Source organism: Dendropsophus ebraccatus, chromosome 12 (assembly GCF_027789765.1).
Source record: "Dendropsophus ebraccatus isolate aDenEbr1 chromosome 12, aDenEbr1.pat, whole genome shotgun sequence".
Lineage (NCBI taxonomy): Eukaryota > Metazoa > Chordata > Amphibia > Anura > Hylidae > Dendropsophus > Dendropsophus ebraccatus.
Window position 1 is genome coordinate 24,161,287 of NC_091465.1, and position 13,427 is coordinate 24,174,713.

General features: G+C 43.7%; 1 protein-coding gene across 1 annotated transcript; it reads right to left on the minus strand.

The window, feature by feature from the left end:
- On the minus strand, window positions 1-13,083 carry LOC138768676 (tumor necrosis factor receptor superfamily member 4-like). Its single transcript, XM_069946626.1, has 7 exons — window positions 12,912-13,083; window positions 6,850-6,975; window positions 6,256-6,390; window positions 4,265-4,331; window positions 3,374-3,600; window positions 1,412-1,522; window positions 1-412 (listed from the first exon to the last, which is right to left on the minus strand). The coding sequence occupies exons 1-7, from the start codon at window positions 13,081-13,083 to the stop codon at window positions 333-335; spliced, it is 918 nt and encodes a 305-aa protein (XP_069802727.1). The 3' UTR covers window positions 1-332.
- Between the last annotated feature and the right edge of the window lie 344 nt (window positions 13,084-13,427).

Below are 13,427 nucleotides of genomic sequence, written 5' to 3' on the forward strand. Positions count from 1 at the left end.
ATTATTAAGAATATGAAAATATCTTCCAAGATTTTACTAGAACTATGTACAAAAAGATACAAAAATAAACCCCATCTTATAAAAAAAATATGCAAAAATCAGGGTGAAGCCTAAAAACATAAAACCAACCTCAAGCAAAAATTTATAAATACAGTCTGGTTAAATCTCTGGAAATTCATTATAACGATGAAGAGAGATTCTCAGCAGACAGTCTACGTACAGCTCCCGCTATGTCACAGTCCCATTACTGAACTGGGTAATAGAAAATAAGCCACTGGATACCAGTGAGTAATACGCAGCTCATAAAGCTGCACTCTGCTCCAAGATGCTCCTCATGCTGGACACTCCTTGGGATGACTGGAGTCAGAACTTGTGCTCTCCTCCTGGATGGGGACTCTGAACCTCTCACCTCCTGGCAATACAGAAATGAAGGGAATATTAATAAAATTTCTTATGACAATTTTGTTTAGGCAAGGCATGAGATGATCAGAGCGTCCGGCCCAATGAATGTGTGGCGATGCACAGCTTACCTTATTTTTCACCAGACAGTAAGCAGCAATGCATGGCGAATGACTGCTTACTGCAGAGGGTCAGAGACACCTGTCTTTAAAAGGAGCCCCTGCTTGTCAACCTATTTTGTGTGGAACTCTACACTAGAGTGGAAAACTATGTATGGACCCTATCTACAGTTTAGTGAGTATACAGCATCACTGTAGAGGATGGGGGACTGTCTTTAACAAGAGTCCTTGCACCTAGTCTGCATGGAGCTCTAGACTCCTAGGGGGAGATTTATCAAACATGGTGTAAAGTGAAACTGGCCCAGTTGCCCCTAGCAACCAATCAGATTCCACCTTTCATTCCTCACAGGCTCTTTGGAAAATAAAAGGTGGAATCTGATTGGTTGCTAGGGGCAACTGAGCCAGTTTCACTGTACACCATGTTTGATAAATCTTCCTCCTAGAGTTTTTGCCTATGAGGAAACCATAAAGGGATTATCCAGGATAAGAAAAAGCACAGCTACTTTCTTGACAGAACAGCATCACCCCTGTCCTCAGGTTGTGTGTGGTATTACAATTCAGCTCTATTCAGTAGAATGGAACTGAGCTTCAAAACCGCACACCCAAACTAAGGGCAAGAGAGGTGCTGTTTCTCGAAGAATGCAGCACACATGAAGAAGGGATCTAGGTGTTCTAACATTGAAGATCATGCCACCCTAACACCACCATTAGGGTACAAAGCATTATATGATGCCTTCTGAAACCAATGTATGTGAAATGCACTGGCGTTGTCTTTGTGTGAAGAATGGGCAAAAGGATGTATTGCCATGTAATCCGATTTCTTATACAAGTTTCATGTCGCAGATATTGACAACACTTTGTGTCGCTGAGGCCTACTAAACACTAATACTTACTTATGAACCCCTTGTTCATCTTCTTACGGTTTATCTGCATTATCATTATTAGGATTATTCCGGCAGATACTATAAGCAGGACGGCTCCAATCAGAATCAAGGAAAAAGTCGCTAGAATGATAAAGAGCATAATAAATGACATCATAATCCACAACCGTCTGTATATACTCAACAGGCTCATGCATAGTCCTATTACAGCTCTGTTATGTATGTAGTCGTAATAGGGATCCCAGGGGTGTATGAGGCCTCTACTGAATTGTTTTCCATACAGACAGATAAAAACATGCAGCATGCTGTATGTACAGAGGTATAAGAAAGAATTGTTTTTAGGTGAGAATATTGCTGAGTTGAGGATACTAGTACATAGTTGCCAACATTTGAATTTACAGTCAGAACACCACAAAAGGAGCATTACACACCCCAGTATTAGGTCCCCAGTATATTACACCCCCTAGTTTCAGGTCCCCAGTATATTACACCCCCCAGTTTCAGGTCCCCAGTATATTACACAACCCACTCAGAGCAGGCTGAGACTCAGATAGCATTCTACTGACTGACTGTACATACTGGTAGTTTTTACCCATATGATTCAGCTGAACCCCATATCAGCATACTCTTACCCCTTCATCCTACTGCTCCTCCATCATCATACTACTACCCCCTTTCTTTTCCTGCCCCTCCATCATCATACTACTACCCCTTCATCATCCTCCTGCCCCTCCATCATCATCATACTACTACCCCCTTCATCCTCCTGCCCTTCCATCATCAAAGTACTACCCCTCTCATCCTCCTCCTGTCCCTTCATCATCATACCAGTACCCCCTTCAACATCCTCTTGTCCCTTCATCTGTATATAAAACAAAAAAAAGCTATACTTACTTCACCAGTAAGGTTCCTCTAGTCCCCCAGGGACTCCTCTCCCTGCTCTGCATGAGTGCATCACTTGCGCTGGAAGGGAGAGGGACTTCCTGAGACATGGGGCGGAGCTTCCCAGGACATACCCGGGACATGGTTTTGTCGGGGCTGTCTCCTCAGAATCAGGACAGTCCTGGCAGAACTGGGACTGTTGGCAACTATGCTAGTAGCAAGCTAAGGCCCTATAGCCTCATACTAAGGAACCATATGGCCCATGTCCACTGACGGAAAGTATCTGGCCAAATATACATGTTATTTTAATAGAAGAAAAGAAGCTTTACATATTTCTTGGTTGAAAACCATATTTGATATATTTGTTTCCCCAACAAAAAACTTTGGAGTTATCAGCAGTTCTTATACCAAGGGTGTACATACCATAGAGGCAGAGCATGTGGCCGCTATGGTGCCCAGGGAGAGATGGAGTCCATCACTGGTTGGTCCCATTTCTATTGCCTACTCCAAGACTCCTCTCCCCAGGGAACTGCATTGTCAGGAAATAAGGGGATGGGAGGGGGTCCAAAAAAGCACTAGGCCCTTAGGATAAGCCCAAATACAGAGGTTTTGTGTTCATATAGTATACATAGACAATCATACACCAAGAACAGATCCTATGGGTTCACTACAAATGTCAGTGGTGGAAAAACCCTAAAAAGCAGGGGCACAGCCGAGGGAAGGAAGAAAATGGGAACAAGGCATGAAAGCTGTGGGGAAGTTCAGTATGAGATGGAATTGTATTTCCTTTTCAGCCACTTCCCCTTACATCTAGTCTGTTCTTATGCTTCTAACAAGCAGGACAATTTGAATATTGCGAAAATACTGGTGTTTTCAATAGGGAAAAAAATAAGCCTTTAAAAAATAGGCAAGAATTTCCCAATGTGCAGAAACCGCCACAATAAAGAACAAGTCGTCTACTCTTTATCAGGACACATCTGAAAATACATGTGGTCTGTTCTATAGTGGTTTTCTTAAAATTCCCTGTCTGGAAACCAATGTCTGCCGAATACAGAAGGAAAGAACTTGACTTCTGCTATGGTAGGAACTTACCCCATTCATGAGAGTTGCTAGTAGTGGGCTTGGTGCTGATGAAGATGGGGTTGGTAGTAGTGCTATTCTGAAGACTGGTTACTTTTCTTCTATGACTGGTGGAAGATGGTGTCGGAGAAGTGGTGGGACTGGGAGTCACAGGACTTGGGGTGGGTTTGAGTTTGGTGCATTTCACATCTTCTATGGCAGATCCTTGCTTCTGAACGGTTTCACCCAATGTACTACAGCTAAAAGGGAAAAAAAGCCAAATAAAATTTATGAATATAAATGGAAGAAAATAGTCAGACACCAGAGAAGGGTAATATAATGACATGACAATGTGACAGCCCCTCTGCTCACTACACAGGGCCATGGGTGCCGTTGGCACCAACTTAGCGGTGCAGAGACCCAAAGGGCTTTGGGGGCTTAATATAACATTGATAAACATTTGTCAACTCAAGAAGAAAGGGCTTAGTGTTCCAAATACCAGGGTAAAACTGCAGCCATCACTGACCATAGGGGCAACTAAAAGCTTCCAAATAACTTCTCTGCAATAATTTTGGCTTGAAAAGTGTAAAGTTGGCCGTACACATAAAACTAATGTCAGATGAACCTGTAAGTCTCATCAGGAATGGCCAATCATCCAACCTCTATAGGGGGCATCCAAACCCTTTCCTGATGGCTGATGTGAAGGATCAGTTCGATCTGACTATGCCCAATCCTTCTTTTCTGAAGGGTGATATGGCCAGAGGTGCATGGAAGCAGCTTACACCCCTCTTTATATTCAGAACAGAATATATCATAGGAGCCCTATGAGATGGCCCAAGCAAATCATAAATCATCACTCTTTTTGGGTAAGGAGGGCTGTCACAAAAGTAAAAAAAAAAAAAAAAAAAAAAACTTTCTACTTACTTTGTCCATTGGCGACAGACACTGTTTTCTTTGGTTGAGAAGTATCCTGGCTTGCAAGGTTGGCATTCTACAAAAAAAAAAAAAAAAAAGAACATTAACAGTGAACAGCGGTCTGATGGACAAAGAGCTGACACTAAACTTCATATATTTATTAAAGCAAATGTACCATCACTACATTCACTCTAAGTTTTACACATGAGTCGAGCACTGGCCAGGGCTGAAGCACTGGAGGTGGGCCGGCCCGCCCCCAGTGTGATTAAACCCCTCCCCTCTGTGATGCGGTTCCAGTAGAATTAATGGAGCCGTGTCATAGAGGGGGGCAGGGTTCCTCTCACTGGGGGCCGGCCGACCTGTCTCCAGTGCTTCAGCCCAGGCTAGTGCTCCGCAATAGACCGATGCCGTGCGCAGGAACAGGGCCTTAGTTCAAACAAAGGATAGTGGCAGGGGCGTAACTAGAAATGGCTGGGCCCCATAGCAAACATTTGATTGGGCCCCCGACTGACCACTAAACGGTCAAGTGAAGTCATAACTACATAACTGCTAGCTCTCGTCAGGAGTGCTTGCAGTTAAAGGGACATTTGCAAAACCCAGGAGACCAGCAGGGCCACCCGATGCTGCAAATGATGACGGCTCAGGGGGCCCAGTGTATTGCAGGAGCAGGCCATGGGGCCCCCTGATGCGGCGGGCCCCATAGCAGCCGCTATGGCTGCTATAGTGGTAGTTACGCCCCTGGATAGTGGCATCAGCTTTCCCACCGCCAGTCAACTCATGTGCAACACTTAAAGCGAATGTACTGATGATACATTCACTTTAAAGGGGTTGTCCGGCGATAAAAAATTATTCACAGAATAACACACATTACAAAGTTATACAACTTTGTAATGTATGTTATGTCTGTGAATGGCCCCCTTCCCCGTGTCCCACCACCCCCACCCGTGTACCCGGAAGTGTGGTGCGCTATACATTACCTGTCGCGTGCCGACCACGGTCTCCGATCGTCAGCAGTGACGTCTTCTTCGGGAGCTTGGCGGATCTTCCCGAGTGCCGGCCGCCCTCTGCAGCGTCATCCGAAGCTCAGCCGCGATTGGCTGAGCATAACTGTGCTCAGCCAATCGCGGCTGAGCAGCTGATGACGTGGCCGCGTCATCAGCCGCTCAGCCGCGATTGGCTGAGCACAGTTATGCTCAGCCAATCGCGGCTGAGCTTCGGATGACGCTGCAGAGGGTGGCCGGCACTCGGGAAGATCCGCCAAGCTCCCGAAGAAGACGTCACTGCTGACGATCGGAGACCGTGGACGACACGATATGCGGTGAGTATAATGCACCACACTTCCGGGTCTAGCGTGGGTGGGGGGAAACACGGGGAAGGGGGCCATTCACAGACATAACATACATTACAAAGTTATACAACTTTGTAATGTATGTTATGTCTGTGAATAATTTTTTATCGCCGGACAACCCCTTTAAGTTAATTATTATAATTATATATAATTATTCATATATATTATTTCATCCCTTTCAGGCAGTAGTGATTACTTTTTGTAATGGGTATCACTACTACCTGAATGGGATGAAATAATATATATAAATATATTATATATTATATTATAATTATAATAGAGAATATCCCATATATGAATACAGGGTCTAACATTCATAGTTTGATGGGATTTGAAGAACTAGATATTGGCTGAACTACTTGTAATAAGACTGAGCTGTCCTACATTTGCCCTGCTCTACCTAAGAGGCCCATACATCTTTAATAGCGGTTGGCCAAATTCTTCCCTACTCCCCCATACATTTATGGCTCAGCAGTTGTCTTGGATGTAAAGAGGATTATGCCACTGTCTTCTTCTCTCTATTAGATAATCCAACCTCATTCCTTCTTTCCTCCAAGATCTTCCATCATGGAACAGTTGGGATACCCCCACATACTTTACACAGTTGTCCAATATAACCTAATCTATATAAAACACTGTGCACATGACATACTGTTATTGACGATCTCTTTTCCTCTGTCACACCGGCAGGCAGTTTTGCGGTCATTCTTTGGTGTACTTCCTTCAGGGCATTCACAAATGGCGTCGGCACCTTTGGTACAGGGGCTTTTCTCAATGCTTCCTTCAGCTGTCGAATCAGAGGACAAGAAGCAAATGAGAAGTGATCTCACAATATTCTTTATATTTCCCATTTTCCGAATGTAGACTCATCCATGATCTGCTGTCATTGTGCCAGTAAGTGCTCAGGAAATGCCCTCTCCTACTGATCCCACCAGAGCCGGGCATTACTTTTAGGCTAATCGGGAATACTCTGAGCAGGTGGCATCCTCAGGCTTTAATAGGGCATATAGGAAGGGGTTGTTACTAGTGATAAGCGGGTTCATCCAAACCAGGATCCTTGGAATTTGACTGGAAAAGTTGGATGCCTATGGCTGTATCCATGTTTTCCAGGATTCCCTAGAGTTACAACCAACGTCTCCACGCAGCATGAGTCAAATGCCGAACGGTTAGGTTCAGACGAACCCAAACCATCAGCACGTTCATTCATCACTAGTTGTCACCTCCTGGTCCTCCATTGTTGGCTTACCTTTGTTGCAGACAGTACACAGCTGACAGCGATCTCTGGCATTCTTTGGGTTGTATCGGTTCGCCCCACAATCGGTACATTTAGATGCCGTACTCCACCGTGTGCACCGCCCAGTTATCTCCTGTCCTATAAAAGGAACAGTAAATAGTATAAAATGTAACCTAATTCCAAAACAGTCAACTACATGATATTCACCTGCCCACACTGCCAATAATACCGCCATAGCAGCACATGACTGAGGCAGCCAATCACTACTCTCACCTGTCACTGTAATCAAGTCTATGATGATAAGAAGGACACTGCTGGAAAGTGATTTGTACAGAACAGGAAGTGTCGGCTTAGTTTTTTGCCTAGTGGCCAAAATTAAAACTGCAATTTTTCAGGAGTATTTAACCCCTTAGCGACCCATGACGTATCTGATACGTCATGGTGCCGCTCGGGGTGTTCAGAGCGGGGTCCCGCCGGGACCCCGCTCTGAACGGCGCTGTTCCCGGCTGACACGTGCAGCCGGGCAGTGCCTCTATTAGCCGGCGCGGGTCCCGTTGCCGCGCCGGCTAATTAAGCCTCTAAGTGCAGCTGTCAAACCTGACAGCTGCACTTAGAGGCTTTGTACACACTATCCCTGGTGTCTAGTGGGACGGATCTCCCCCCCCCCGCGATGCGATCGCGGGGGGGAGATCCGTTCTTCTGCCCGTGCCAGGCCTCAGCGTCGGAATGACGCTGATCCCGGCTCGGCAATAGATTGCTATGGCCTGCAGCAGGCCATAGTAATCTATGACCGATCTAATCGATCTTTGCTGTGTATATACACAGCATTGATCTCTATGAGAGATCAGTGCTGTCTATATACAAGTCCCCCAGGGGGGCTTCTAGTTACAGTAAAAAAAAAAGTAAAAAAGTGTTTTTATTAATAAAAAATCCCCTCCCCTAATAAAAGTCCAAATCACCCCCCTTTTCCCATTTTATAAATATAAATTAATAAATAAATAAATAAATAAACATATTTAGTTTCGCCGCGCGCGTAATCGCCCGAACTATTAATTAATCACATTCCTGATCTTGCACGGTAAACGGCGTCAGCGCAAAAAAATTCCAAAGTGCAAAATTGCGCATTTTTGGTCGCATCAAATCCAGAAAAAATTTAATAAAAAACGATCAAAAAGTCGTATATGCGCAATCAAGGTACCAATAGAAAGAACGCATCATGGCGCAAAAAATGACACCTGACACAGCCCCATAGACCAAAGGATAAAAGCGCTATAAGCCTGGGAATGGAGCGATTTTAAGGAACATATATTTGTTAACAATGGTTTGAATTTTTTAAAAGCCATCAGATACAATATAAGTTATACATGTTATATATCATAGTAATCGTAACGACTTGAGGAACATGCATAACAAGTCAGTTTTACCATAGGACGGACGGCGTAAATGCAAAACTCCCCGAAATCAAAACAAATTCGTTTTTTTTTCAATTTGACAGCGCAAATGATTTTTTTCCGGTTTCGCAGCATATGTTATGGAAAAACAATGCCTGTCATTGCAAAGTACAATTGGTTTCGTAAAAAATAAGCGCTCATATACGTCTCTAGGTGAAAAAATGCAAGCGCTATGGACTTTTAAACTTAAAATGGAATAAGCAAAAGCGCAAAAACGAAAATAGGCTTTGACCTTAAGGGGTTAAAGGATAACTCCGACCAAAATCTATTTTTTTATATGTTATTACATAAGGAAAGTTAGACAAATTCCTAATATACACTAACTTTGGGAAAGGCAAATATAGTGCTATTTCCCTCAATTTACTAGATCAGGGCAGGCTTTAATTTTCCCCCCAAAAAACGTGACGTCTCGACCCCAGTGTATATACCTGCAGGGTCCAGCAGGGGGTGCAGTATATGAAGACATTACATGTAAAAAATAACAAGGCCATTCCTGTGCTTTCTGCACAAAATTCAGCTGGAGCAAGCTGGAGGGGCCAGGTAGCTGAATTTTGTGCAGAAAGCACAGGAATGGCCTTGTTATTTTTTACATGTAATGTCTACATATACTGCACCCTATGCTGGTCACTGCAGGTATATACACTGGGGTCGAGACGTCACAATTTTTAGGAGAAATTGAACCCTGCCTGATCTACTAAATTGAGGGAAATATCACTATGTATGTATACACTATCAGTGTATATTAGGAATGTGTCTAACTTTGCTTATGTAATAACATATTAAAAATAGATTTTGTCCTTTAATCAATATTTAAAGAATATGTTAAAATAAAAATTTGATTTATACAATAAGTCAATATATAATGACACATTCAGTTCAAGTCCACAGATGCAGAAATCTAAGGAATATATATATATATATATATATATATATATATATATATATATATATATATATATTTATTTATTTATAAGGTAACTGGCCAAGTGGGTCCCTGAATGTATACTGCATGTATTCTGCAGGTGTAGGAGAACATGACTAATATATATAGTAAACTGAGACATAGTGAAATCACCCATGTGCTTGTGTCCGCAGATACATAGTGTTACATATTAACAGGTAAGCAATCTTGTAGCTACTACTTCCTTCCTTTCAGAAAGTCTTCAAGGCTCTCAGGATATTACTGTAGATGCTACTAGTTCTTACACAATAGAATAACACCTAATCACAGTGAAAGTGAGAACAGACAACGTTCCATGAGAGGGTTTATTCACACATATGCCGCCATACTGAAACCTCTCTCTACCGATCATCTGGTTTTCAATAGTGTGTTTCCTTGCATGATATTAGAAACCGAATGCAGAATTAATGGGGGTGTCGTCTATGGATAGTCTCTGTTTGCTGGAAAGATCATCCACAAGGTGTACTGGGACCTTCAGTGATCAGCTATAGAGATGAGTGGATCTTCCAAAATTTCTCTCAAAGCAGGAAGCGGAGTCAATTTAGAGTCCAAATCTGATTCTAAAGTAGTAGTGGAGGAGCAGGGACACCTGTCAAAAGGAGGAGTTCTTGCTTCTGTATACTGCACCACAAAACATACACTGTATGCAAGCTGCTCAGTTAACATTCACTGAATAAGCAGTGATGCATCTCTGGAGTCAGCCCAGTGAACGCTGCCATGGTCCTGGGACATACAATGTGTGCTATTCAGCTTTCCAGTCTGACACAGTGCTCTCTGCTGCCACATCTGTCCATGTTCCATGTTAGGAACTGTCCAGGGCAGCAGCAAATCCCCATAGAAAACCACTCCTGCTCTCGACAGTTCCTGACATGGACAGAGGTGGCAGCAGAGAGCACTGAAAAGACTGGTAATAATACACCACTTCGTTCAGGACATAGAGCGGCTGATAAGTACTTGAACACTGGAGATTTTTGAATAGTAAAGTAAATTACAAATCTCTATTACTATCTGAAACAAGCTGATATGAAAAGGAAGATATTCTTCATAGTAGAGAAGCCCTATACGATGAGTTTCACGATCACCACCAGTTGGCGTACAGCGGTATAGTTACCACACAGCGATGCGATGCACACCGGCAGTGGTGGCTGTGTGTATGAGTAACGTACAAGTCACTTTTTTTTGGGACTTCCCCTTTGACTTCTTTCCACCCATGATGTATGAAAAGTGCAGAGTCTGCAGATCTCAGTATAGTAGTGTGAGCTATATTTATCCCCGGAAACTGATAGACTTGTCGGGTTCAAATTCATCAAAAGAAAAATAAATTTCCCCCGGCACATGGGAGGATCACAAGGGGGGGGGGGTTGTGGGGTGGTGATATATACAACGCTGAGCGCCAATGTTACCCAGACCCCCATGGACTTACAGGATGAGCCTAGATTACATTATGTTCTATGCTCCTGCGGGGCCCTCTTAGTGACTGTATACTATGCCTGGCCGTGGCTGGTTCTCCTCTCTCCTCCTGCACGCTGCTGCTGCTGCTAGCCCCTCCCCCTCCTGTACTCCACTGTCTGGCATACCTTGTGTGAGGAGGAGAGGAGAGAGAGCGTGTGGTGACTGGGGCTGGAGGGATCCTGCAGGGTATGGCTGCCAGGGACAGGACTGTGAAGAAGAGCAGCAGCAGCTCTGACAGTGAGTGACTATTGTCAGTGTGTCTGTCAGGTTGCTGGAAGTTTAAGACAGAAGGTGGACTGTGTAAGAGACATACAGTACATGTCTCCCACCTGTGCAGCCACATAGAGTACATGTATCCCCATTGTGCCCCAACAGTGATTAAGGGCCCATGTGTTCTATCCCCTATTAGTGCTGTTCTGGGGTCACTTCCACACTATGACCTATATATTCTCACCCCCCACTAAGCCTCCAAAGTATAATGCACCCAAGACCACCCTCCAAGAACAACAGCTGCAAACAATACAACTCCCAGCATTTACTGCAGTCTGCAGCCCTCAGGAAGTGCTGGGATTTGAAGAATAGACAACTCAAGGGGTTGTCCTCTCGGAAACTAGAACTCCCAGCAATCTCTGAGAGCTTCATAAGAGTAAGGCATTCTGAGAGTTGTAGTTATTGTTATTCAGGCAGCTGTGGTCACAGATACATCAGTCCAAGATGGGACCAGGTCAGCATGTCGCTTCTGATGGGTTCTTTATTTGGGTTCCCCCTATGATCAGTTCTATTGGTGGCCACAGATACCACAATCCCACACTGGGGCCTGGACAGACTGCAGTACAGTCCTATAGTGGGCCCTGGCCTCTGTGCTATAGAGCCCTCCTGAGAAACCAGGACACATGTACCGGATACCCGGGCGTATATATGTGTGTGCCTTTAAGGCGGAAATGTAGAGAAACTAATAGGTTATGGGGGCCCAAATACATTTTTTTGCACAGGGGCCCTCTGCATTCTGTGCCCGCCCCTGGATCTATGGTCATTTAGTTAAGATGAACCTCGGGGCAGACTAAAATGTAACCATATATAGGATTATTGTAAGGGATGAAAGGTGGAATCTGATTGGTTGTTAGGGGCAACTAAAACAATTCTACTTTACACCATGTTTGATAAATCTCCTCCTATGTCTTTTCAGCTTCGTTTAAAATGACGTCCGTTATTTTGAGTCTAAAATAACGGACGTCATTTAGCTGTCTAGCCTCTCCTTGCAGTGCAATGACTGGTGTTTGTACATCATTCTAGTTTGGGTGGACTACTTGCCCTTTGAATGCCACGGCAATAACATCGGTTCTTTGATACATTGACTTTAATGCATTGCCATTGTAGTCAGTTTAAATTGCAAAATCGGTCGCCTTTTCTGTATTTTTGACGTTGTGTGAACATAGCCTATAATTATTCAAAGGAATATAACAGAAGCGATAGATATTGCAGAGATAGATAGATATTTCGGAGATAGATAGATAGATAGATAGATAGATAGATAGATAGATAGATAGATATGCAAGGGAAAATCCACAGCAATCCCGGATTTGTGAAAAAACTTCAAACTGGTGTTTATTTCAAAAGTGTTTCATCATATACAGTAATCGTGAGATGCAATGTTTCGGTGGCCGTTTGCCACCATGCTTGAAAATGGTGGCAGACGGCCGCCGAAAAGTCACGTCTCACGATTACTGTATATGATGAAACACTTTTGAAATAAACACCAGTTTGAAGTTTTTTCACAAATCCAGGATTGCTGTGGATTTTCCTTTGCATATGTGAATACGGTCCTAGAATCAGACTTGGATAGACAGAGAGATAGTAAGATAGATAGATAGATAGTGAGAAGGTATTAATAATATAGAACAAAGGATATATATATATATATATATATATATATATATATGCTTATATACATTAATAATATAGAACAAAGGATATATATATATATATATATATATTTATATACACACAAATGCTTATATACATTAATAATATAGAACAAAGGAGATATATATATATATATATATATATATATATATATATATATATATATATATATATATGCTTATATACATTTGTATCAATACTCCATTATACATGTATTACTATAAGCTATGCAGATCCCACACGTATCATACAGACTCGCTATATCTATTATCTATCTCCCCGCGCACCTTCCGCACAGAAGTCGCAGCAGATCTCTTGTCCTCCGTCCTCCTCTGTGTACTGGTCCCGGGGACACGTGATGGCCTCCGCCGGCTCCGGGGGCAGCAGGACACCGAGGACGAGCAGCGGCAGCAGCCCGGTCACCTGGAGACTCCCGCCCGCCATGAGACTCTGCCCCATCCCCGGCTCCTCAGCGCTTCTTATAGCCGGGGGCGGCGGGCGGGGACATCCCAGCCCCTATATACACAGCCACTGCCTGCGGCTCTATACACTGCTGGGGAGTAGTAGTACTGCTGTGCTCCCTGTGACTATACACTGCTGGGAGTAGTACTGCTGTGCTCTGTGTGACTATATACTGCTGGGGGTAGTAGTACTGCTGTGCTCTGTGTGACTATACACTGCTGGGAGTAGTACTGCTGTGCTCCCTGTGACTATACACTGCTGGGAGTAGTACTGCTGTGCTCTGTGTGACTATACACTGCTGGGGGGAGTAGTACTGCTGTGCTCTGTGTGACTATACACTG

Coding starts and splice junctions, on each gene's coding strand:
- LOC138768676 (XM_069946626.1), bottom strand. CDS start 13,083: ATGGGGCAGAGTCTCATGGCGGGCGGGAGTCTCCAGGTGACCGGGCTG. Junction 3,601..4,264: donor GTCTGTCGCCAATGGACAAA/GTAAGTAGAAAG, acceptor TTTCCCTTTTAG/CTGTAGTACATTGGGTGAAA. Junction 413..1,411: donor GATGAACAAGGGGTTCATAA/GTAAGTATTAGT, acceptor CTGTATTGCCAG/GAGGTGAGAGGTTCAGAGTC.